The sequence below is a fragment of the Panthera uncia genome, chromosome D2, assembly GCF_023721935.1.
Source record: "Panthera uncia isolate 11264 chromosome D2, Puncia_PCG_1.0, whole genome shotgun sequence".
In the NCBI taxonomy this organism is placed as follows: domain Eukaryota; kingdom Metazoa; phylum Chordata; class Mammalia; order Carnivora; family Felidae; genus Panthera; species Panthera uncia.
Window position 1 is genome coordinate 79,924,022 of NC_064818.1, and position 23,171 is coordinate 79,947,192.

A 23,171-nucleotide genomic window follows, 5' to 3' on the forward strand; every position below is an offset into this window, starting at 1 on the left:
CCTTCCTTCCTTCCTTCCTTCCTTCCTTCCTTCCTTCCTTCCTTCCTATCTGACAGAGTGACAAGAGAGCTTGCATGCATGCAGTTGAACGGGGGTGGGGGGCAGAGGGAGAGAGAGACTCTTAAGCAGACTCCATGCCCAATGTGGAACCCAAAGCAGCTCAGTCTCATGACCATGAGATCATGACCTGAGCCAAAATCAAGATTTGGGCACTTAGCTGACTGAACCACCCAGGCACCCTTATGACACATTTTTTATTATGTCTAGTGATTTCATCCAGAAGACGTCTTTGGTCAGCTTCTTTTCCCATTGCTATACAGTCTCTATGCTGCCACGTCCTCCTTCCAATTTTCAATAAATTAAATTCTTTTAATTTCTATGTCATCCTCTCAGTTAAGATTCTGTGACATTGGGCAGAAAGTTCACATGCAGATTATCTTATTTCTGATAGTTCCAGCCCTCAGGTGAGTGGTGCTGAGGAGCTTCTGACCAAAACACTGACAAAGAAACTACAGCTCAAAAAGGAAAAGTGACATACTTAGAGTTACTCCGTGTGAATGGATTCTCCTCATACTACCAATGTTTATGGCTTGCTGCCTTAAAATGATGCTTGGAAAAACATAATCTGCACTTGACATGTAAAGATACCCGAGCCACACATGTTTACGTGCACGTGCACATGTATGGATCATTTATTCTAAGGAGCTCTCTCTCCGGGATCAGACACCTAATTCTGGCTCGGCTGCTTAGTGGTGCAATCCCCGCATGTCCCTTTACTCTGGCTCCTGGCACCCCATCTGTCAATCTGGACATAAGTAGATGGCTCCCGTGATCCCTTCTGTTGATGGCTCCATTTTCTGCATTTCTGTTGTTTGAAGACTTATATGGAGGGAGAAAGTCATTTGAACCAATTGAATCATGAGGGTACAGAGTTCTTAGAGAGTTGGAAAATAAGATGAGTGCCTGTAACAAATGAGTAACCAGCATCCCCCATTTATATAGATCCTACTGTTTAATTCTCATTAAAAGTGTTAATCTGGATCTCAGTTCTATGTAACAGGCTCAAGGTTATTAAATGCACTTTATGGATCATTTGTTTAATGTGACCAAACTAAAAATTAAGCAGCACATTACTCAGTGTTCATAAAACGAATGTTTTAAATGGACAAATTCATTTTCGAATTTGCATCTTGCCTTAATGTAGAGCTGTAATGGGGTTATAGACGGATATTCTACTTGGACATTTATAAGCTGATGATGCCTTTTGAATACCTTTTATAAAGATTAATATTTTTTACTTTGTGCCCATTACCAGAGCATTAATCATCATGGCTTCAGCCTGCACAGCTGAGGACGAACAGATGTCGAATTATTGCTGTCTGTAATCATAGTGGATCACACTGGGAGAGGCGGGTGGAGCAGGGTGGCTGGGACCTCTGATCCCCACAGCTGATTTGTGTGAAGTCTGGGTCCACCGGGCTTGCCTGCCCCTTCCTGGCAGTCTGCGCTGGGCTGACTGCGTTCCCCTCTTACGGTGGGGAAGATCGGGAGAGCCGTGCCAGCTAGTTCTGGCCTCCCTGTGGGTCGTATCTCTGCCTCGACTCAGCCTAACAGGCAGTGGCAACCCTGCGGTCACATACACGTGAAGGCAGATCTGATAGGAGAAATCTGCTGTGGCCTCGATTCTCCTTCCGTTGACGAACACCAGTTCATTAAGATGAGAAATCACACAGGAGGTCTTTAACATCTGCCTCCTAGCATGCTCTGAGACCCTGCTGTCCAACACAGATAGAATGTGAGCCACATATGCAATTTATAACTTTCTAGAGGCCACATTAAAAAAAAAAGTACAACACAGTTGCTGAAATTAATTTTAATGATTTATCTAAAATACCATCTGAACATGACTTCAATCTAAATATTACTAATGACATAGTTTTTCATTCCTTTTTTCCACACTGGGTCTCTGAAATCCAGTGTGGTTTTTGACGCCTACAGCCCATCTCAATTTGGATGCTAGATTTTCATCACGGATCCTTAATCTGCATTTTTCACATTTAATAAAATTTACCACTGAGAAGTGAATTCACACACCCAGCTTGTTCCAGGTGTTCCATACCATTGTTTCCAATAAGCAAGTGTCATTTTTTTCATTTACATCTAAATTACTTAAAAATTAACTGAAATGGAAAATTCCATCTCTCAGTGCTACCAGCTGTATTTCAAGTGGTCACCAGCTCCCCTCTTGGATAGGGCAGCTCGAAGGCGTTAGTCTTTGTGTACTTTTTGTTGAAAAGACTGACTTTGTATGATGATTTTATTTCTAGCACCTGTATTGGTAGCTGTCATTTATTAAATGTTCCTATTTGCCAAATGCACACATTATACCATATGATTCTCACCATGAACCTCACAGGTAAACAGTCCCATTTTGCAGATAAGAAAAATTAAGGCTTAGAGAGTTTTTTTTTTATTTTTAAAATGTTTACTTAGTTTTGAGAGTGTGAGAGAGAGGCAGATAGAGAGGGAGACACAGAATCTAAAGTAGGCTCCAGGCTCTGAGCTGTCAGCACAGGGCTCGAACCTGCGAGCTGTGAGATCATGAGCTGAGCCGAGGTCAGATGCTTAACTGACTGAGCCACCCAAGCACTCCAAGGCTTAGAGAGTGTTAAGTAACTTGCCCAAGACCCAAAGCAGAGAGTGAGCAGGGTGGATTTTATTATTTCTTGATGTGTGTGGGGAAACTGGACCTTGAAGAGAGTCCGGTGTCCCAAAATGAAGAGTGACCCTGGTCCCTAAGCTTCTAGTCAAATATTTATTGTAGCTGTTTTCCAAGTGATTAGTTGTGGGTAGTTTATTTAAAATGTGTTTTCTGTTAAAAATACAAGAGTTTATTTGTTTGTGGGGGGTTTGCCAGTTTCCCAGGCCATCTGCCTTGGACCTAATTGGACTGTTGGCATGAATCATGGGACAGAAATGGCACTTAGTTCAGGGGGAAGGGTATTCAGGACACTAAGTTGGGACATTCAGAATATGACAGGAGATCCCTGTTTCTCAGCTGCCAGAGACTGCATCTGATGCTTTAAAATTGTTCATTGAAAGCATGAGTGTGTGTGGGTGTGTGTGCATATAGTGTGTGGGTGGGCGTGTATGGTGTGTGTGTGGGTGTGTGTAGTGAGTGTGGTGCGAGTGCGTATATTGTGAGGTGTGTGTGAGTGTGTGTGTGCTGCACTGTCCTCTGTGCTCTTGAGTTTTGGACTTGACGTCAGGGTAGAAGCTGAGAGGCGTGGGTGTTAGGTAGGGCGTGCGCCCACCGCTTCTGGAAGAGACCCAACAGTTGACCGAAATGTGGACCAAGAGGTCCCCTCTTGGGGACTGTCTCCCTCTGGAAGACGAGTGTTGGGAGGCTAGTGTGAGTGTGCTTTGGTGGTGGGGGGGGGTGTCACACTGGGAGGGGACTGGCTTCTCACTGCACACCTGTCCTCGGATACTGTGTGCCTATAGTTGCACGTGGCCCCCACCGGCTCTCGCACATGTGCTCTCACATGCACATGTGTGTCTGCACACTCCTGTCCTCACAGCCTTGGACGCTGTCCAGTGAAACTGGGTCACCAGAAAGTGGGGAGAGATCTTGTTACGATGACGTCTTCCGAGGACAGGACAGGGTGGCTCGCACCGCAGGTCCCTTGTCACCCCTGAACGGGAGCCGGGCACTGTGGTTTACAGATAAAGAACCAAGGATAGTGTGACAGCTGGCCTCCAAGGAGGAGCACGCACACTCAGGTCCTAGTTTATGTGTATGCATGTGGCGGGGGGGCTCCCCTTGGTGAGAACAGGACCCCTTCTCACGGAGATTGCATTCCGGTATGGACAAAAGATGGCTGACCCAGGTGTCACAGCGGTCCACACGCCGGGCACCCGTGCCCGGGTCTGTCAGTGAGTCCTGCCGGGGCCTACAGATCACGGGTCACAACGGGACGTGCCGATTGGTTTGCCTCCAGCTTTGGTCCCCCGGCCTCTGAAGGTCTCTCCGGCATGGTCCTTCCTGGGGGCCTGGGATGTGTTTCTGGAGGATGCTGCTGTCCTGTGACCCTATGTCCTTGGAGGCCTGCATGAGATGTCTGCTGAGGTCATTGTGGCCTCTGAGGACAGCCCAGGTGCCCAGGCACCCATCTTCAGAGCTCCGTCCTGGGGCTGGAGTGTCGGAAGCCTTCCTGAGGTCCTTCTGCGAGCATTGGCTCCTTTCATTCTCCCCGCTCCCCTGTGTCCCCTTTCTCCTAAGCTCCCATGGGTGCGGTGGGTGACGAAGGACTGACGAGCTGCGGAAACATCCAGCTTGCGGTTATGGGTCCATCAGAAGGATTCTAACAAAGGGGATTTTATGTTCTCAGGGGGCTAAGAGAGTGAAATGTCTTCTGACGTGACAAAATGGCAGTGGCGTTTCCAAAAGTTTGGTGGTTTCTCATCAAGAGGGGCTGGATGACAAAGGAATGCAGCTGACACGCAGACCCCAGGTTTGGGTCGCAGGTGGGCGTGCCCGGCACCAGGGAGCTGAAGATGGTGACAGCATCTCCTGTCGAAGATGAACAGGGCTGCTGTCACTTCTTCACCCCGGAGTAATTCTGACAAATGACACTCACACACTCAATTACCTCTGCGAACGGTGGAGTCAACAACTGTCTGTCCAGCATGACAGATAAATGGGGTAGGAAGAGATGGAACTCGGCCAGGGCATCCGGGTACCGGAGCCTGGCGGGCCATTTCGGCCATCTCAGGGGCCAGAGCTGTGTTCCTCTGATTTTCTAAGACTGTTCGCAGACACGCTCCTCCTGCCAACCTGGGCCGGTCTTCTCCCTCTGTTGGGTTCCTCCTCAGCTTGTTTGGTTTAGCCGAAAGTCATTTGTTTTCCTTAATCATCTTGTCAGAGTCCGGGGATTCCTGGCCGCAGCTTCTCCCTCAGATGTCTTGGAGATCTCCGAGATGGTGGCAGCAATAGAGATGCCCCGATGGACAGGGGCGACCAAGGGCTTGGCCCCCTGGTGAGGGCGGTTAAGCTGGGTGATGGGTTTCGGGCTGAAGGGAACGAAGACCATCATCCTGGTGACGTCTTGCCAGGGGCTATGAAGATGGCCACCAACAGGGCTGGACCTGGGCGGATTTGCCAGGAGACCTTCCAGTCTGTTGGGTGCTAGGAGGTCGCCGTGTAGTCTTTACCCTGGATGTGGTGTTGTGATTGAGGTCAGCACGTCAAGGGCTACCGAAGGTGGTTGTCATTTGTGAGCACTGAGGTTCTGTAGGAAAGACCCTGGGCTTTGGAGTGCTTGCGGGATGCGTGTGTTCAGTGGGTCAGCATTTGGGGCCGATGCATCTTCAGTCTGGGTTCACTGCCACGGGTAGTTTTCTTGTCGCATTTCCCTTGCACTGGCTTGGTCCTTGGGCGGCTCTCGGACACCCGTGCAGGCTTCTGCACTGACAGCAGGTCTCGGCTCTTTGGAGCGCTTCCCCTGTGAGTTTACGGGGCTGTGGTATTTGGGAGATGGTCTCCTTGGTGACTTCATCTGCTGACATCACAGGGAAGGTTGGCTGAGAAGGGGAGGGCCCCGACATCCGCGAACACAGACGTGGAAGGACTGTCATGGTCCCCACAGGATAGCGCCTTCTTCGCGTGCCATGTGTCTCCCTGCCTGACCTCTAGTGAGTCCTGTCATTATAGCCAGTAAGGTGAGCCCGGCTGCTGCCCAGAAGATGCACAGCACGTTAGCACCTCATACATTAAGTATTGATTACTCTTATTGTGAAGTCGACAAGTGAAATCATATAATCACTGGGCAAAACACTTTCTGGAAAAATGGAGTAGCTGTTAGTCCTTTTCAAGGGGATAAATCGTAACGGGATTTGCAAAAGCCTGAGCCTGAGCTTCGTACGTGCGGTTCCCTGGAAGGAGGTGGAACAGCAGGGTTTGTGCTGTTTCTGTGTCCTTGATGCTTCCCGCCTGCACCCCACTCCCACCTGCACCCCTGGGCCTTCATGACCGTGTACTCCTGGGAGAGTCTTCTACGTGGGTCGCAGCATACTTACGGGAGCCATTTCAACGCTGCATGCTCCTTTTTTTCTTCTGTTAAAAGAGTTCAGGAAACATTAGTGTGAAACATGCTTTTATGCGTCATTAACGTAAGCCCACCATGTGAAATCCCGAGACAAACTAAGTATATCTAATGTTTGGGAGCACTGCCGTCTGTTCTGTCGTGCTCTGCATTTTAAGGGGGACGGCGGTGGCTCGGCTGGTTTCACAAGCAGAACTGGGGTGGTGGAAACACGTCGCTCCTGTTGGGAGGGCAGGACGGTACTGGAGTTAACTGGGCTCTCCCACCTGGAGGGGATGGTCAGTAATTACATTTCACCCTCAGGCTCCTTCATGTTCGTGTCCTTACTGTTCTTTAATTTTCTGAACATCCTTTTCTCTGCCCCCATCTGAAGCACCAAGGAAAATCCAGATGTGCTTTCGCCCCTACACCCCAGTGTCCCTCCATTACACAGCCGTGCCCCCGGGAGCTGTTTTCCATTTTTCATCCCCTCTCAGCCATTCCAGGAAGCTGCCTCAGGGGGCTCTGTGTGCCTCGCACTGCCACGCCCCAAGCTTGTTCTGTTCCACCCGTTCTTGCCACCGTATTTGGCCACCTTGATCACTGTGCCCCCTTGTTTGGGTGACATCACTTGTCTGCCTCCTCCCACATCCTGGCTCTCTCCACCTTTGTGTCCTGCGCATCTCCTGTTCTAACACCTACATCCTGACGTTGGTCAGTTTTCTGCTCCTTTTGCATATTCCCTTTGATGGTCTTAGTGGCTTTCATTACTGCCTAGAGGCTGGCGATCCTTTCGTCTGTGTTTCTAAACCAGAAATAGTGTCTAGAACCCTCTCTCCATTTGCCTAGTAGATGGGGCCACTTGGGTGTCCAACAGGCAACTCAGACTCCACTCGTCCAAAACTGAACCCTTGTCCTTTTCTCCCTCCTTTTAAAAATACCCTTCTTTTCTCCCATTCCTCTCTTTGGATGGCATCACGTGGCTCCTTGGATGACACATTACCAGGACTTGGGGCGTTGTGTTTGACTCTCCTTTATCTGCCACCGTCCATCACCGAGCACCGGGTCCAGCCTGCCTCCAGTTTTCTCTTCCTCAAGGCCTCTTTCAAACTCACCACTGCAGCCGGAGGTCAGGCCTTTACTGTTTCTTGCCTGGTCGATTGCAGTGGCTAAATGACGGTTTCTCTCCCTCCTGTCTCCACTGCCCTACCGGTGCGCCATGCCAGAGGGACTCTCGCCTTTTGCTCTGATCACATCTCTCCCCGTCCCCATCAGCATGTTGGTTTTCCCAACTTTCCTGACCTTACCCATCATGTGCATGCTGGTATCCAGCTGCCTGTCTGGCCTTTTAGCCCTTTCCTCCTCTCCCCACCCTCCACCTGTGCATGTGTCTCTTGAATGTGTCATATGTTCCTGCCTGCCTGACTCTGTGTCCAGGTTTCTCATTCCTTGATTGCCTGCCCCATGTGGGAAATTGCCATTCCTCTTGCCAGCAGGTGAAGGTCCTGCCTCCTAAAGGAGGCCTCCCTGACTCTCATCTCCAAGCCAATGCCGACTCCCTCACTTCTCTCTCTTTCACTTGCCTGTGCATTAGCTCAGGGGTCTGGGAGGCCAGAGAGAGGCTGTGGCTCATCTCCTGGATCTATCGTAAGTCATAAGAGCGAGCACCTTGTCCTAAGCATCTAACCAGGCCTAAGCCTTCGTCCTTATCCTCGTGGAAGGAAGTACCCCGTACCCCAAACCTGTGAGTAGCTAGAGCCATCGTGTCCTTGTTAAGAGATGAGGAAGCCGAGTCTCAGGGGTATCAGGAGCTGCCCAAGATGTCCCTGCCAGGAAGGGAGGAGAACTTTAACTCAGACAGCCTCTCTCCAGAGCCTGAGCCCTCAGCACCCCCGCAGACTGTCCCGGTGCAGGTGTGAGCCCAGCAGAAGGTTGCCCAGAATGAGCAAAGATCGAGCGGGGAATCTAGTAAGTTTATGACCTGGCCTAGCTCAGAAACATTTATGAGGCATAAGGGAGTAGAAGGAAACCGGGCTTTGGTCCTCCTAGGAAAAAATAAGAATAGTTGCAATTCAAAAAATATTTGTTGTGAGGAGTATTTCTTTTAAAGTTGTGAATCAATGAACTTATACTTCAGCACAGAAAACCAGTCAAAACCCCCAGCATGTGTGTCGGTGTTTAGATCTGTGTGCACACCATGGGATGTACGTGAAAATGTGCTTATCTATGTTTGTGGGTTATTTATTGTGCATTTACAAGGAGATACACCCATAGATGTGTGCGCGTGTGTTTGTGTGTAAATTATTTCCATAGCGGTAGACACGATTTGTCCCCGCCCCGCATCCCGCCCTCTGACCGGCTCCAGATGTCAGTTTCACACACGCGAGAAAGTAAATGTAACATGCTGGAAACAATGTAACATGCTACGAAAACAAGCTTCTAGCAAATAGAGTTGCATCTTGGTGGGTCCCCTGCTGACTGGCAGCCCCGTGTCCCCTGCAGACTGCAGAGAGATCCTGCTTCCCATGATGACCGATCAGCTCAAGTACCATCTGGAGAGACAAGAAGACCTGGAGGCCTGCTGCCACCTGCTCAGCAACATTTTGGAGGTTCTGTACAGGAAGGATGTGGTGAGTAATGGCCGCGGCGGGAAGCGAGCCCCCGCCTCACGGAAGGCGCATTTGATTCCTTTACTTTCCCGGGTTAGCCTGTTTCTCTCTGTTGAGTGGTGCCCTTCAGGGATTTTTCTTTATGCACGAAGTATGATAATAATGTAAAAACATCTTTTTTTTTTTTTTTATTCTAAGTTTACTTCCTGTCACTTCTCAGGCGAATGCCTCCCCAAGACTGATTTTTGATTTTGACCCTTAAGGTCAGAAAATGACTTTGATGTTAAAAACTGGACGGGGGACCTGGGTGGCTCCGTGGGTTAAGTATTTGACTTCGGCTCAGGTCAACTCCAAGGTCCAACTCCAGGGTCAACTCCGTGGTTCCTGAGTTCAAGCTCTGTGCTGACAGCTCGGGGCCTGATGCCTGGTTCGGATTCTGTGTCTCCCTCTCTCTCTGCCCCTCCCCCGCTCGCACTCTCTTTCTCTCAAAATAAACATTAAAAAAGAAACTGGAAATGCGCAGATGGAGGCTATTATCTACATTCCTTTTTCTTAATTCTTATTTAAAAAAATTTTTTTTAACGTTTCTTTATTTTTGAGAGAGAGAGAGACAGGGTGAGAGTAGGGAGAGGGCAGAGAGAGGGGGAGACACAGAATCGGAAGCAGGCTCCAGGCTCTGAGCTGTCAGCACAGAGCCCGACGCGGGGCTCGAACTCACGAACCGTGAGATCATGACCTGAGCCGAAGTCAGACACCCAACCGACTGAGCCACCCAGGCACCCCAATTCTTATTTTAATAAAGTAATACATGCACATAGTGGGTTTTTTTTTAAGTCATTGGTGTTTCCTAGAGTTTTGAGAAGAACGGCCCCATGCCTCCTTCCCCAGATTCCACAACCCACCAGTCATTTCCTTCTGTGCCTTCTTAGCTAGTCTTTGTCTTTTTAAATGGTTTTTCTTTTTGTATTTGTAAATTGTTTGCTTAGTCTGTGGACCTTTTTTTGAAATCAGAAGTGGGTGCAAGCACACGTGCAAAAGGCTGACCCTGTGCCTTCCCATCGCCAACACACCCACCGTACACAGCTGTGCACGGATGTGCACGTGCACAGACTCGCCGACTCTCCAGTTGTGCCTGTACAGGTCCGTGTCCATCCATGTGCCTCCAGCAGGGGACAGATGGGCCAGGTTTTCAAGGTCAGCAGGGCTTAGTCTTTGCTCTCTGCCCCATGACCTCTGGACACCTTCCCAGTCAGCACACACACATACCCGTCCTGCCCACTTCCTTCCTGCAGGGATTCGTTCTCTCGGAGCCTGGTGAATGCCTTTGAAGACAGAGATCAGATTGAATCACTTCGTAGCAAGGGTGGCGATATCAGCTCTTGCAGGGGAGTTGCCTTTGGAAGCTTCTAGAAGCCTTAATCCAATGGCCAGCTTCTAGGCCCCCTTCCAGGGCCTGCCTTTGTCTTAAAGGGGAGAAGGTTGGGAGTGAAGTGTACGTATGGCCCAGCCTCAAAGGTGATTCCTGCCCTGGCCTTGTGTGTGAGCACCGCAAGAACGTATTTAAACAAGTTCCAAGTTCAGGCCAAGTTCATCCCATCACACACAAAATAAAAGAGCACGTTTTTCCCGATGGAAGAATCCATGGCACATTATGGATTTTAGATAATGTGCTAAAATAAATACATTGAATTCCAGGTGCTGGATGCCCAGGTTATTCGAACTTGACAGGCAGAGCAATCTATGGCTGCTATCTGCCTGCTTTCCACTTACAAATGGCCAAGGGTCTCTAGAAAACTAATTGGTGGGCTAATCAGGGATCATAAACATTATATTGTTTAAACAGATTTGCTTTTATTTTTAAGGTTTGCTTAAATTCAATTACTATGATTATATAACAAATTATCACTAATGGACTATAATTAATAAGATGCGTTGCGTTTTCTTTGTGAAGGCTTTTGCCTTTGACAAGGGCCATTCTTCATCTCGTTAAGGGTTATAATTGATTTACTCTTTACAGGGTAAATGGATTCAGTGACAACTGCCGAGGCTTGCATGTTAATGATGGTCTTAGGTGTTGGTTTTCACTGCTGTGTCTTCCTCCAGGGGCCAACTCAGAGGCATGTCCAGATAATCATGGAGAAGCTTCTGCGGACAGTGAACCGAACTGTCATTTCCATGGGGCGGGATTCCGAGCTCATTGTAAGTGCTCCGTGGCGAATGCTTGGGCGCGTAATTGTGGCGGGGGGGCCCCTTCCCCAGGCGTGTCACTTATTCCCAACCCCGAAAATCCATCTGGCCCTTTCCCAGCTGCCTTTTGAGCGTAAGCTTATTTTACTACATTGTAGTGAACAGCAGAGAAGCATTTATTTACAGTCTGGTATATAATATATGCTGATTTTCCATGATTCTAGAAGCAGGTGTCAAAGTTGAAGGGTCAGCAAACTAACATGTTAGAGACAGAAGCATCTGCTTCCAGTTACTCATTATTTACTTCTAGCAAAGGATATGGAGTTTCTTCTTAAGTTCTTACTCTTCTGGCAGTTTCTTTCTACGTATTTACATTTAAGATGCCATTAATAAAATTTTATGATGGACCTTAAAAAGTAAATGAGGTGATCCAACCCAGCCATTTTATTGTCTACCCTGATGTATCGTAGATGTCTCTCTTCTACAGGTGACTGAGGCATGCAATACTATCTATGATTTTTTTTTCAAGAAAGTTTTAACAATAATTTAGACAGGTTTTCATTTTTTCTTTCCCCCTCCGGAGCTTACCACTCTCCCTCACTACCATCATTCTTAAGTTTGGTTTCTTAGGCGAAAGATGCTCACACAGGTCCCATTTATTTTCCTTCATTTCTAGCACCTGTTACCATTTTACTAAGTTTGGTGGATGGCATTTCAAAAAAAATCCTAAGAACTTTTCGAATCCAGGAACACAACCAGAGGAGATACGTTGTCCTTCCTTGTGTGACCATAGTTCTTTCTGCGTATCCCGGGAGGGGAACAAGTTAACACATGCTCTTTGGGCAGCAAGGCCAGAATGCGCGGAGGGCCGGACCTGCTCTGGTCTGTGGCTCGCACCAACGAAGGCTGCCGTTTCGCGTCTGACATCACAGATGGGTAGCACTGAAGTGGGGCAATTGCTGTCTTAGTCTGTTTCCATCAGTAAAACAGCCTAGCTTGTGCTTCAGAGTTTCAGCACGTGTCACGGTCAGATTTTCCTTTGCAAGGTATTGACTGATCACATGTATGAAGTCGGAAGGAAAATATTTCTTGTAAGTTGGCTTTATTTGCAGTGGACTTATCCATTACCCCGTAATAGTACGTGTGTCTCCCTTATCACGTTCTTTTCTGTACTCTTAATACCTTTGTGTAGGAGGGTGGAGACTGAGCCCCATGGAGTAGACGCGAGGTGACTCCAGGGCCCCCCCCCACCCCCCACCGTGGGCTGGTGCTCCTGTCTTCTTGGCACCGTGCCATGGGTGTCCTTGGAACACTCTCATGTTGTGGGACTCTGAGGGGCCCTGAAGCAGGATGGGTCCTGTGTGGCCTGAAGTTGAATCAAGTTTGGTGCCATTTCCTAAGGTGACCCATATTGGAATGGGCTGGAGTACAGAGGTGGGGGTGATGTGATGGCAGCGTGGGGCTGCAGGGAGCGAGTGACGGGCAGTGGCGATGGGCAGAGGGGCGAGATGGCCGGTGTGGGGGCCGGTGAGCAGAGGACGTAGTTCTGTCTGGACTTAGGGGCCTGACTCCAGCAGGGTGTTCATTTGGGTCATTGCCTGCTGGCAGGCAGTTAACCTGGGCTGACGAGGGCAAGGAGGGACTCCTACACGTTTGGACAGTACTTGGAATGTGGAGAGATTGTGAGGCGTGCTCAACCAACGGATCTAGCGAGGGTAGAACAGAGGCTGTGGCATGCGGCGTCTTCTCCCAGACCATGTGGGCCCAATGCCTCTGGGGGAGTTCTTATCTCAGGCACGATGCTCATCGCGGTGGTTGTGATAGAGGCATGTTACGGAGCACTTACAGTAAAACCTTGGTTTGCGAGCATAATCTCTTCTGGGAACGCGCTTGTAATCCAAAGCACCCGTGTATCAAAGCAAATTTCAAGAACCGTCGGATCACTTGTGATCATGTGATGTTCGGTGCCATGTCCTACTCCTATTGCAAGACGTTGCACATTTATCAAGTTAAAATTTGCTAGGAATGTTTGCCCGTCTTGTGAAACACTCACAGAACAAGTTATCCGCAATCCAAAGCTTTACTGTATTTCTCTGCTGGCCACTGTGTAATTAGTGGGGAGATTCGCACTTACTTCTCAACCTCACTGCAGAAAATGTCCTGCAAAGACACAAGGAGTGTTCTAGATCCTGTGGCTGGCGTGGCAGCTGTAATTTGGTGCCCTGGTTTGGTGCCACAGCTGGTCCTCCTAGTGTGTTCTGTAAGACTGGTACTCGTGGGGCTGACCCCAGTGGTGGCCAGAGGGCATCTCAGGGGACTACGAGTTTCTTCTAGGTCTTCGTCCAGGTTAGGGAGGCAGCTGCTCAGCAGAGGAAGCACCTCTCCACTTAGCATCTTTCAGTCATTTCTTTGGGCCAAATGCTAGGATCTCCTGGAGGTGGAAGGGAGGGTTGAGCCCTTTCCCCGAAGGGCGTGGAGGAACCTGTGTGTTCTGAGGAACCCTCGAGCGCTCCTTAGGAAGAGCCCCTGCGTGTTCTGAGAAGGGCTGACAGGGAGGACCTTGTGCCGTGTTACCCAGCTGGGGTCCTGTTCCTGCTGAGCACTCAGGAGGGGTTCAAGGCACTCTCTGGGAATGGGGGTGCAGAGCAAACCGCCCACATCCAGGCCCGTTCCCCACCGTCCCACTTTCTCCTACAGAAGTCTCTAGAAGCAGGAAGGGGACTTAGGTCCTAAGCTGACTCCTCCCAATTCCTACATCTTCAGTATCTATCAAAGGCATCCAGAGATCCCTTTTGTAAAACCAACTAGGCTGCGAGGGGAAAGACTCTCAAATGAAAACATAGATTCTGAATAAGCTGTAATTACTTGGTGAGTGACAGCAGCATCGAGATGTTTTCGTGAAGGACACTGACCTTTTAAAATGAGTCGTTGAGAAGGACTTTTTTGTACTGTTTATTTATTTTTGAGAGAGAGAGCGAGCGGGGAGGGACAGAGAGAGAGGAGGACAGAGGATCTCAAGCAGGCTCTGTGGTGACAGCAGAGAGCCCGACACGGGGCTCAAACTCACAAACTGTGAGATCGTGACCTGAACTGAAGTTGGATGCTCGACTGACTGAGCCCCTCCCAGGCACCCCTAGAAGGATCTTGAAGTCTTCCAGGAACCAGGAGCCCTTGTGCTGTCCACAGAGGGGGAAGACAGAGATGCTGCCCTGCTCGGAGAGCCCGACCTTGCTTTTCCAATTTGCTCCGATGTAGATTTATGCATTAACTTCTTAATGTCAGTGTTGTTGCTCTGTGAATTTAGATTAGAGGAAGATCTGGGGGGAAAAATGTCCCTGACGAGGGGGCAGAAAACATCAGCAGTGGACCTTCCAGAGAAGGAGAGCAGACAGTGGTCTACAGATCTGTTGTGTGTCAGCTGTAACCTTCCACCGTAACAGACATTTCTGGCCTTATGCGCTTGCTACTTAGGTTTGCATAAATGGAATGGAAACCATGCAACTAGGAATTAGCTTCAAGATTCTGAATAATCACTGGAAATGGATTTAAAAATTAATGAATAGTTATGCTTCACCTCATGGTTTATTCCACAGTATCGCCAACAGTAATACCGAGAACGTGGCCTCTGTTCGCGTCGGAGTGTTGTTAGTTGGGAATGCTGTTGCAGGCTGACCATTTTCCCGTCTGTTTATGTGCGGACTCGAGAAATGCAGAACTCCCTGCGTAATTGGATAAGCAGAGACGTGCAGTGTGAGCCTTTTCTTTTATCCGTGTCTGTGGTATTTGCTCAACACCGTACAGCTGATTGTGTATCATTTGTTTTAGTTCATTTTATACCTTTTGGCATTCGATGTGAAATGAACTGTTGGAACACATCTCACACATAGGATAAAAATGTGCCCTGACCCTAAGCGTCATACTTTTTTTAACAAATAAAATTGCATCTGGCGAGTATAGAATTGTAGATCTTACGGATGCCGGAAACAGGTCCTAACCCAGAAGGCTCGTAGTCACCATGCCACACAAGGAAGATCCCATTTTATCGTTATTCCAACGTGGTCTGCCACCGTAGAATAATTTTTTTTAGTGTTTATTTATTTTTGAGAGCGCGAGAGAGCGTGCAAGCAGGGGAGGGACAGGGAGAGAGGGACAGAGGACCTGAAGTGGGCTCCGTGCTGACAGCAGAGAGCCCGACGTGGGGCTCGAACTCATGAACCTTGAGATCCTGAGCAGAAGTCAGACGCTCACCTGACTGCACCCCCCAGGTGCCCCTGATACTGTGGAATAATTGAGTGAAATGCTTAGTTTCATAGTGTCTGATTTCAGATTTGGGTTTTCTCTTCCTTTTTGGAAATTCCTGAGGCCCTTAGTGTTAGGTGGTGTTCTTAGTCATGGTATGTGGTTCGGAGCAGGTTCGGAGTCATGCTGGGTTCGGTGCTCTTGTCCCGTGGGCAGATGGCATGGCCAGCCTTCTGGGGGGTGACCTGCTACCCCCCCCCCCGTCCCCTCCCCCCATACGCGTGTGTCTCTGCTAGAAGCAGCACTTGTACGCAAAGCTGGGTTGAGACAAGATCAGTTGTGCCTTCTCTTGTGATGTTAGGTGCCTCTACCATGTGATAAGATTTACATTCTGTTAATGGGGCCTTTAAAAATGTAATTGAGTGAGAAGGACTTTTAAGGGTTTGTCTGCAGCCTGGATACCCACCAGAAGACCGGGAATCACTCATTCACTAAAATGCAAATGTGCCTCTCCTCAGGAAGGATTCCCTTGGAAAATTCTCCATGTAGGCTTAGGAAAGGGAAAGAGGCCATCTCCATCGTCTGCTTGCTCCTTTGACCAGCACCTCCTGACTCACTACACTCAAGTGAGGACGTTCTGCTGTCTCCACGCTGAGCGCCAGCCTTGGGGGACGCCGATGGGGCGGGGGTGCGTTGCATCACGAGAGCGGCGTCGCTGGTGGGGGAGATGTTGGCAGTGAGAACCCAGCGCTTTCTCTGACCTGACATGCTTCTTTACTTGGAAAAGAGAAGAATGGAACTGGCCTGCCAGCCAAGAGAGCCCTTTGACCGAGACTCCTGACCAAATATTTGCACCGAGATGTGTTATGTGTCCATGCATGAACGTTCGTTTTTGCGATGTTTATTCTAACGGAGTTGTGTCGGTGTGCTTTTTGAAGAATTCTATTCTTCAAAAGAAAGTAATAACATTATAAAAGTTTCAAATGGAGAGTGTCTGGCTCTTCTATACGAGTGTCGTAAAAAGGGTCTCTAATTGTATGTGTGCTGATCAATCTACTTGAAAGACCTGTGGCTTTTAGCAAAGGCATGGCCTAACGTGCTTGCGCATGTGAACCACGACGGCTTAATGTATATTTGTTTTCCTTCGGAATCGGCACAGGAGTTCTTTCTGCCTTTCTCACATTTCTAGTGTGTTTTCCAGGTTGGTCACTGCCTGGATGTACTGGGGAGGAGACAAACGCCACACCACTGCCTGGATAAGATATGCTGTGCTCTCTTTTGCATATGCGTACTAAACCACGAAGGTGTCTTAAGTCAGTATGTACAGTTACAAGGCCGTACACTGCTTTCGCAAGGCCTTCTCGCCTCCCGGAACGTATGCTGCACATTGTAGCATGACTATAGCGTTAGCATCAGTTAACCCCAGTTCACAAAACGGAACTCGATTTCTGAATCCTGTAGCTTCTCCGGGAAAGAAATTGGTCACACACCTATCTCATGCCAAATGTGCCGGTGACAGAGTTTTTCCCGATCAAAGAAGACATATTAGTATGGAAAGCAGCCTCTGTGATCTTTAGGTGACGCTGCGCCTATGAAGCCTGCCTTGCTTAGTAATCAAGTCAAATTTTACCAGCTGATAAAAACGCTCCCTAAGAGTCCATTCCCCCCGCGGTGGGCTTTATAAACACACTGCGCTGATACAGATGGCGTGGGATGGAGACATTCACGACCTGGTTCTCGTTGGTTCGTTCTTGCTCTCTTCTACGAAAGGCACAAAGCAGGCACCTGGTTTTGAGTGTGCGTGGTCTGAGTTGTGATGCAGGGTTGTGTACCTCAGTTCTGCCTCCGATCCTACCAGAGGGAGAATGGCTTTGCAGGGCACGCGCATGGTCGCTTCTGAGATTGGAGGCAGCCTGGCGCTGGTTTAGGAGCTCAGACAGCATTTACGCCCCACCTCAGGTCTCCACGGCAACGGACACCTCGGGAGCCCCAAGGAAGTGTGGGAAACTCCTGCCCACATCCTCCATCCTTTGCAGAGGAAAAGGGTTTTCCCACACCTTGATTTCCTCTCCATTTACACTCTGCTGGGGTGGGGGGAGGGCTTGCGATCCAAAGAGCAGAGGCAGGGGCCCCGGGACCTCTCCCTGGAGGCCGGTCACACACCAGTCACTCTGGAAGTACCTATGAGGCAGAACATCCTTTGCTGTATGTGCTTGTTTGTAAGAGGGGACCTCTGGCAACCCCAGTTAAAGGGTGTGGTTTGAATGGTTGAAGAGTGTGACCCGGAGCGTCTCCCCAGGTGCTCCTGGCTGGTGCACCGTGTCTTCCTTCACACGCACGTGGGTCCCACCCATCCTTTCTTTTCGCTGGTGAGTGTGTGAGGGCAGCGGGGCCTCCGTCTCAGCCTGCAGGGGTCCTACCGTCCTTGCCGGTGGCCTCTGCCCTTATAGACAGCGGGAAAAGGGTGGGGACCTCTCCCTTGTGTCTCTGCCAGGGTGGCAAGGTGGAGATCTTTCACCCACCCCCAGAGAAGAGGAAAAGAAGGAGATGGCCGATCCCCTGGGACTAGGGAACTGCTTGGTGGCTGATTTGGAGAGAAGCTGTCTCCACGGGACCGTTGCAGGATTTGGCATGGAAAGACCGATGAGTTCACTGGTCTCTCTGAGGTGTTTTAAAAATTAGACACGAGTTAGATCCTACCGGGAGGTGCTTTGTGCCCTTAAAAAGTCTTCCTGTTCTCCTGGTGGCTGAAGCCCCCGCCAGAGTCCATGATCTGGAAAGCCCAGCCCGAGCTACACGTCAGCCCTGCCCCCTCCCAGCCAGGCCTGGGGAGCCTGCACTTGCCCGATGATTGTCTCCCTTCCTGAAGGCTAGAGGAAGTTTTTCACAGCCCCGGCATCCTTCCCTTATTGTTATTTTCATGGGTTACTTCTATTTTCCCAAATTACTGAGACCATGAAATAAGTTCAATATCCACACAAAACATTACCTTTGATTTTTTTTATTTAAAAATTAATAAAGAACTTAGTGACAAGTATAATAATTTAATCTCTATACGTAATGCCGTGTGTACATCTACATATGAGGGAACACTGTACTTTTTACCTTGGTTTTGTATCAAAGTTTTTACTTAACTCTTTCTAAGAGAAGAATCAGCATCTGGTAGTGACACATTGCAATTAAACTATGAAATGACTTTGAAAATATTTCTTTCTCTTCTGAAGATAGTTTTATTTTTCAATAGGGTTTATCTTCAATTTCCTTCTTGACTCTGAACATTTTAATTTTTTTTTTTTCTTTTTTGGTCTAGACTGCTTTCAAACAGTGATGTCATTCTGTTTACTAGGATGCCCTCTTGTTGAGATGGATTTATAACACTCGTCAGAAAGCCACTAACACCCTTATTTCAGTTCCCCGAGATAGTCGGGATTCGTAAAACACAAGGGGGTATAACTTGTTGCAAACATTTTTATAACTTTAGTTAAAAACAGTATAAAATACATGAAACACATTTTTTTTTTTTTTTAAATTTTTGTCTACATGAAACAATTATGCTTCCTTCATGGTATGGGATCAATGTGCCTATCCATTTCCTTGCACAAAAATATTTCTCAATTCTGTTTACTGGTATTCAAGGATTTCCACCCTCACGTAATGTTTCCACGAGAGATGCGTGTGTTTTTTTTAAAGGCTACCTCCGCAGTATAGTGTGAGCAATCCCGAAGAATGCTTACGTGACACACGCTTCATTGTTATCCGGTCCAGGTCTGATTGCTGATCACTAGGTCCCTGTAGAATCGAAACACTTAGAACTAAAATAAATTTGCTGTTGAATCAGGAGGAAAATGCACAGCAAGAAATAGCTCCCGTGAGAAATGCAGGTAGAGATCCTCTTACCAAGGGTCGCCACTTTGTTTTTGGCATCTAATCAATGAGGTGTGCATGCCAGCATTAGATCGGATGGGAAACTTCTGGCCAGAAACTTGAAGACTAGGTTTTCTTGTACGTTCACACAACTATTCCAAAGTTCCGTTGTACAAAAAAAGGCAAAATAAGATCCCTACTTCCTCTTGTGAAAAGCAGAAAATTGATAGACCAGTCATTCCTAGACTAGGGGCTTTTGATTTCTATAAAAAAGATCCTTGCAAAGGTGCAAAATAATGAGTGAAAAAATAAAGGAACTAAGATTTATATTGCAATGTGTAATCAAAAGAGGACTCTCAGTGTCACTATTTAAAAAATACCTAAAAACATTTGATTCACAGCTTTCCCCTAGGTATGTCATTTAGTACAACTGACTAATAGGTTCGATGCAGGTGACGCTAAGTTTGTCGGTTGGCAGCAGCTAAACTGAACACGCGGTTTCTCTTTGAGATGGTCAGGTCTTCCACACTTGTTTCAGAGCATGACGGATTGTATCAAACGTCTGGCTGCGCTTTTGGTGACGAACGGTGTCTCAGAGATTGATCCACAGAAACGCTTTCCGGTGGCAGAGAACACCCGTGATTTATTGGTGACCGTACTATCCACCGTGTATCTCTATGTGTGTTTTCAGATTCTTGCCAGAATTTATCATTTGGCCTTTGGGTACCCAAAGATTAAAAATGAGATCTAAGAAAGCTTAGTGTCCCATAGCTCTGACCCTGTCAACTGCAGTGATTAAAGGCATGTCCTGACTTTGGGGGACTCCTGGCTGCTGGCCGTTTGGAAAATGAGCAGTAAACATGTCGCAGGTCTGGAGATGAACAGAATGCTAAGTTTGAGGTGTCATCGTGACACTGAGATGTGGTCACTTGGCTTAGCGCTACAGCACATGAAGGCAAATATACATATAGTCACATTTGAGAGATTATTTATGGTCTCCGACCACTTGAAAAAATTGTGCTTTCTCCGGAATTTGATGTGCTGAAAATTGCACTCGCCCCCTGCTTATTTGCAAAACTAAACATAAAAATGAAGTCCTTTGCAAACATAAGGCTTGCTTTTTCTTCTCATTATCAAAAAAAAAAAAAAAAAAGAAAGAAAGAAAAAAAGAAAGAAAGGCTTGAAAATAATTATGAGTTTTAGCTGTGTACAGAGTGGTAGCCCATCGTCTCGCAGGCTGATGACGTAATACTTGCCGATCTGGGGCGGGGGCACAGAATTTTTTTACCTATCCCCTTTGACTACATAAACTTCATTTCAGAGTTTACCTCCCACATCCACGAATTGCAGACAACAGCTGGCAAGGTGTGACGTGTACAACCTTGCTTCTGTTAATTATCTGTTCGTACAAAAGGCCTTTTTGGTAAGCAGGGTGGGAAGTGGGAAGCGCTGAGCCGGCCAAGGCTCGCTCCATCCTATTCGTTTTGGAAAAGGATTTACTTAACTCCAGTGGGTTTTCAAGACGGCCTTTAGACTCCAAACACCATGAGTTTTAAAGAAACCAGAGTTTCCATCTTCCATGCTTTTTAGATTCGGGTTTGGATTTTTGCTTGGGAGTTGCGGAGTAGGGCTCCTGAGAGTAAGGCGAAGGTACAACCTGAGTTTCCTCAAAAGGATGGAGTTTCCTCAGAACTGGCTGGAGCTTGTCTTCTTGCTGCTTAAAGTCCAGCTCCACACTGGGAAGAAGAGAGAGGGGAGAATTTAGTGCGTGATCTTCCCTATACAAAGATCCCCCTTAGTGGCAGCAAAATGCGGTGCCGTCTTACGAGGGTAACGATCATTGGGATTATGTTTATTATGTGATTTTCCGGCTCGGTAGTGAGCAGTCGGCTGTGATCTATTGTAGCTCTGTGTCACTGAACTATCTCAGGTTCATTTTCCTTGAAAATCACTTACGTGCTTTCGATGCGAGTCTTTGAAGTTTTATTAAGGTACTCCATTGGTGTCAGAGTAGATAATGTGTTGGTGGAAATGAAAAAGATGACATCTGAATAACCCTTTTGCTTGTCTGGAGACTGCACACACATGCTTCACGGGATAGATGGACGAACAAAAGTATGAGTGTTCGGGGGCCATCCTAGCACATACAGAACAGGGGCGTGAAGGCCCTTTGCCTGCATACCTTTTCTATAAGATTAGAGAAATCCATGGATCTCACCTCAAACAACTGTGGCATGAAATGACCTTGGCTTATGTTCTTTGCAAAACCTCATCATCTACCAGACTCATGAGAGCCACAATACCCAACCTCGGGGAAAACTGTGTTTGTGGGGTCAGTGCCATTGAATGTTACGCAGTTGTGATCAAAGACAGTTTTCAGGCAAGAACATGGTGTTCGGTGACGATGACCCCAAATCGTAATTACATTGCTGAAGCCAGGGTGTGTGGGCATGTAGCCATGTGGAGGGACCTTGGGCAGTGGTGATGATGTTTGCGTTAGAATGACAGGACTGAAGGTGATTTTTTCTTACGAAATTTCTCCACAGCCTGCCTGGAGTCCTAGCTTCTCTTCATGGCTTTGGAAAACCCATTGTTGATCTCCCCACTAGTTTCTAGGTTATCCCCTTGGCCTTTGGGATAGGATGCCCTGGTCCACACTTTTCTGTGATGGTCCCAGTAGCGATGAGCCTCGTCTCCCTTCTCTCCATCCCTGTACCCTGATTATTTGCATGTGGGCGCTGGCTTCTAGAGAATTATGCTCTGTGCTCCTTCATGTCTGGTCTGGATGCTGACTAAATGTCAGTAGATTTCAGTAAAGGCTCCGTGGTGATGATAATACATGAGCTCATAACATTGTATATCCAGTGGAGCCGTAAACCATTTACAAACATGAAATCCTATTGATTTAGAGAGGCATTAATCCTAGCCAAATTTTGACATTTTGGAAAGACAAAACAGCAAAGCTGTATTATCTGGAGTTTTAAAAAACAAGTTCAAGACCCATCTAATGGACCATTTTATGTTTTAAATCCACTGCTCCATTTTTCTTAGCATCAAAGACTATACTAGTACTACTGGAAAAATTAAAAATATTGTCAGAGAAGTTTATGGCTAGTTAATAACCCCTGCGCCCAACGCAAGAGTTCTTCGCCCCCCTCATTTCAAAGGGCCTTTTTGAGTTATGGTGCTGTTTATGGGAAGGAGGAGGGAAGCTCGTGAACTCGTGCCTTGCTAATCTAGAACATGGGATAATGGAGGCACAGTCCCTCTTAAGGGCAGTTGTGGGAAGTGCAAATGTGCAGTTATGTGGCATGGTGGGAAGAACAGGCCCAGCATCCTGCCTTTTCCTCTTGTTGCTGCGGGGGCTGTGCTGGCTTCGACAGGTGCCTGCTTCTCTATCTCCAGGTTCAGTGTCCTTTCCTTCAAGGAGTACAATAATTACTGCCCTGACAATTTCACTGCCTTCTGATAAGGATTTCCCCCCGCGCCCCCCAAAGAAAAGTCAGTGAAAAAGTTTCCTAAACTCTAAGATGCAATTCAGATATTAGTTAATCCTTATTCTCTGTTGATCACTAATTTCATAATGGGAACAGGAGCGAGCAGTGATAAAGATAGATATTAAAGAATTCTTTGGCTTGGACCTTTAACAAGGAAAACAAGGACCTTGTAATTGAGTTTGTGAGATGCTGTGGTATCCAGCGTGGTGTGTTAGGTACAAAAGGGTAATTTTATCAGGCGCTTGGTTCGTATTGAAAGCATGCCTTCCAGATCATAACCACTTCAACAGTCCCAGATAGGTTTTGAGTTATTAGATGGTCAGGCGGGTGCCAGCATTTCCTAGGCCGACAGTACAGTTCTGGGTACCTCTAATTATTGAATTCCCATTAAGCAGCTACATTGGGAATCCTGTTATTAACCAATTTATCACACCGCGGAACCATGTAATCACAGAGTAATCTAATCTGAGTTCTTGTTAACAAAATGACTCGACTCTATCTGTCGAGTTGATTCCTGTTTGCCCTCCCCCATTACTGAGAAGCTGCCCTCAGGAGCAGGAGCTAGAGCCGGCTTCTTTATGGAGGGAGGGTGTATGGCCACGCATGCCCCCTGGGAAAGCCTGCCATGAGACCGGCAGTGACCTTGAGCCGTGCCCCCCCCCCCCCCCCCCCCCCCCCCCCCCCCCCCCCCC

General features: G+C 47.8%; 2 protein-coding genes across 2 annotated transcripts in view; one reads left to right on the plus strand and one right to left on the minus strand.

Moving 5' to 3' along the window:
- DOCK1 (dedicator of cytokinesis 1) overlaps positions 1–23,171 on the plus strand; it is a gene marked incomplete at its 5' end in the record, with an annotated part of 461,308 nt that overhangs the window by 136,207 nt on the left and 301,930 nt on the right. The window contains 2 exons of the mRNA XM_049646029.1: positions 8,586–8,713; positions 10,796–10,891. Of these exons, the coding sequence (XP_049501986.1) occupies positions 8,586–8,713; positions 10,796–10,891 (224 nt within the window). The remainder of the gene's footprint in view (positions 1–8,585; positions 8,714–10,795; positions 10,892–23,171) is intronic.
- INSYN2A (inhibitory synaptic factor 2A) overlaps positions 18,115–23,171 on the minus strand; it is a 39,261-nt gene continuing 34,204 nt past the window's right edge. Inside the window, exon 3 of the mRNA XM_049645891.1 lies at positions 18,115–20,718. Within this exon, the coding sequence (XP_049501848.1) occupies positions 20,535–20,718 (184 nt within the window). The 3' untranslated portion in view covers positions 18,115–20,534. The remainder of the gene's footprint in view (positions 20,719–23,171) is intronic.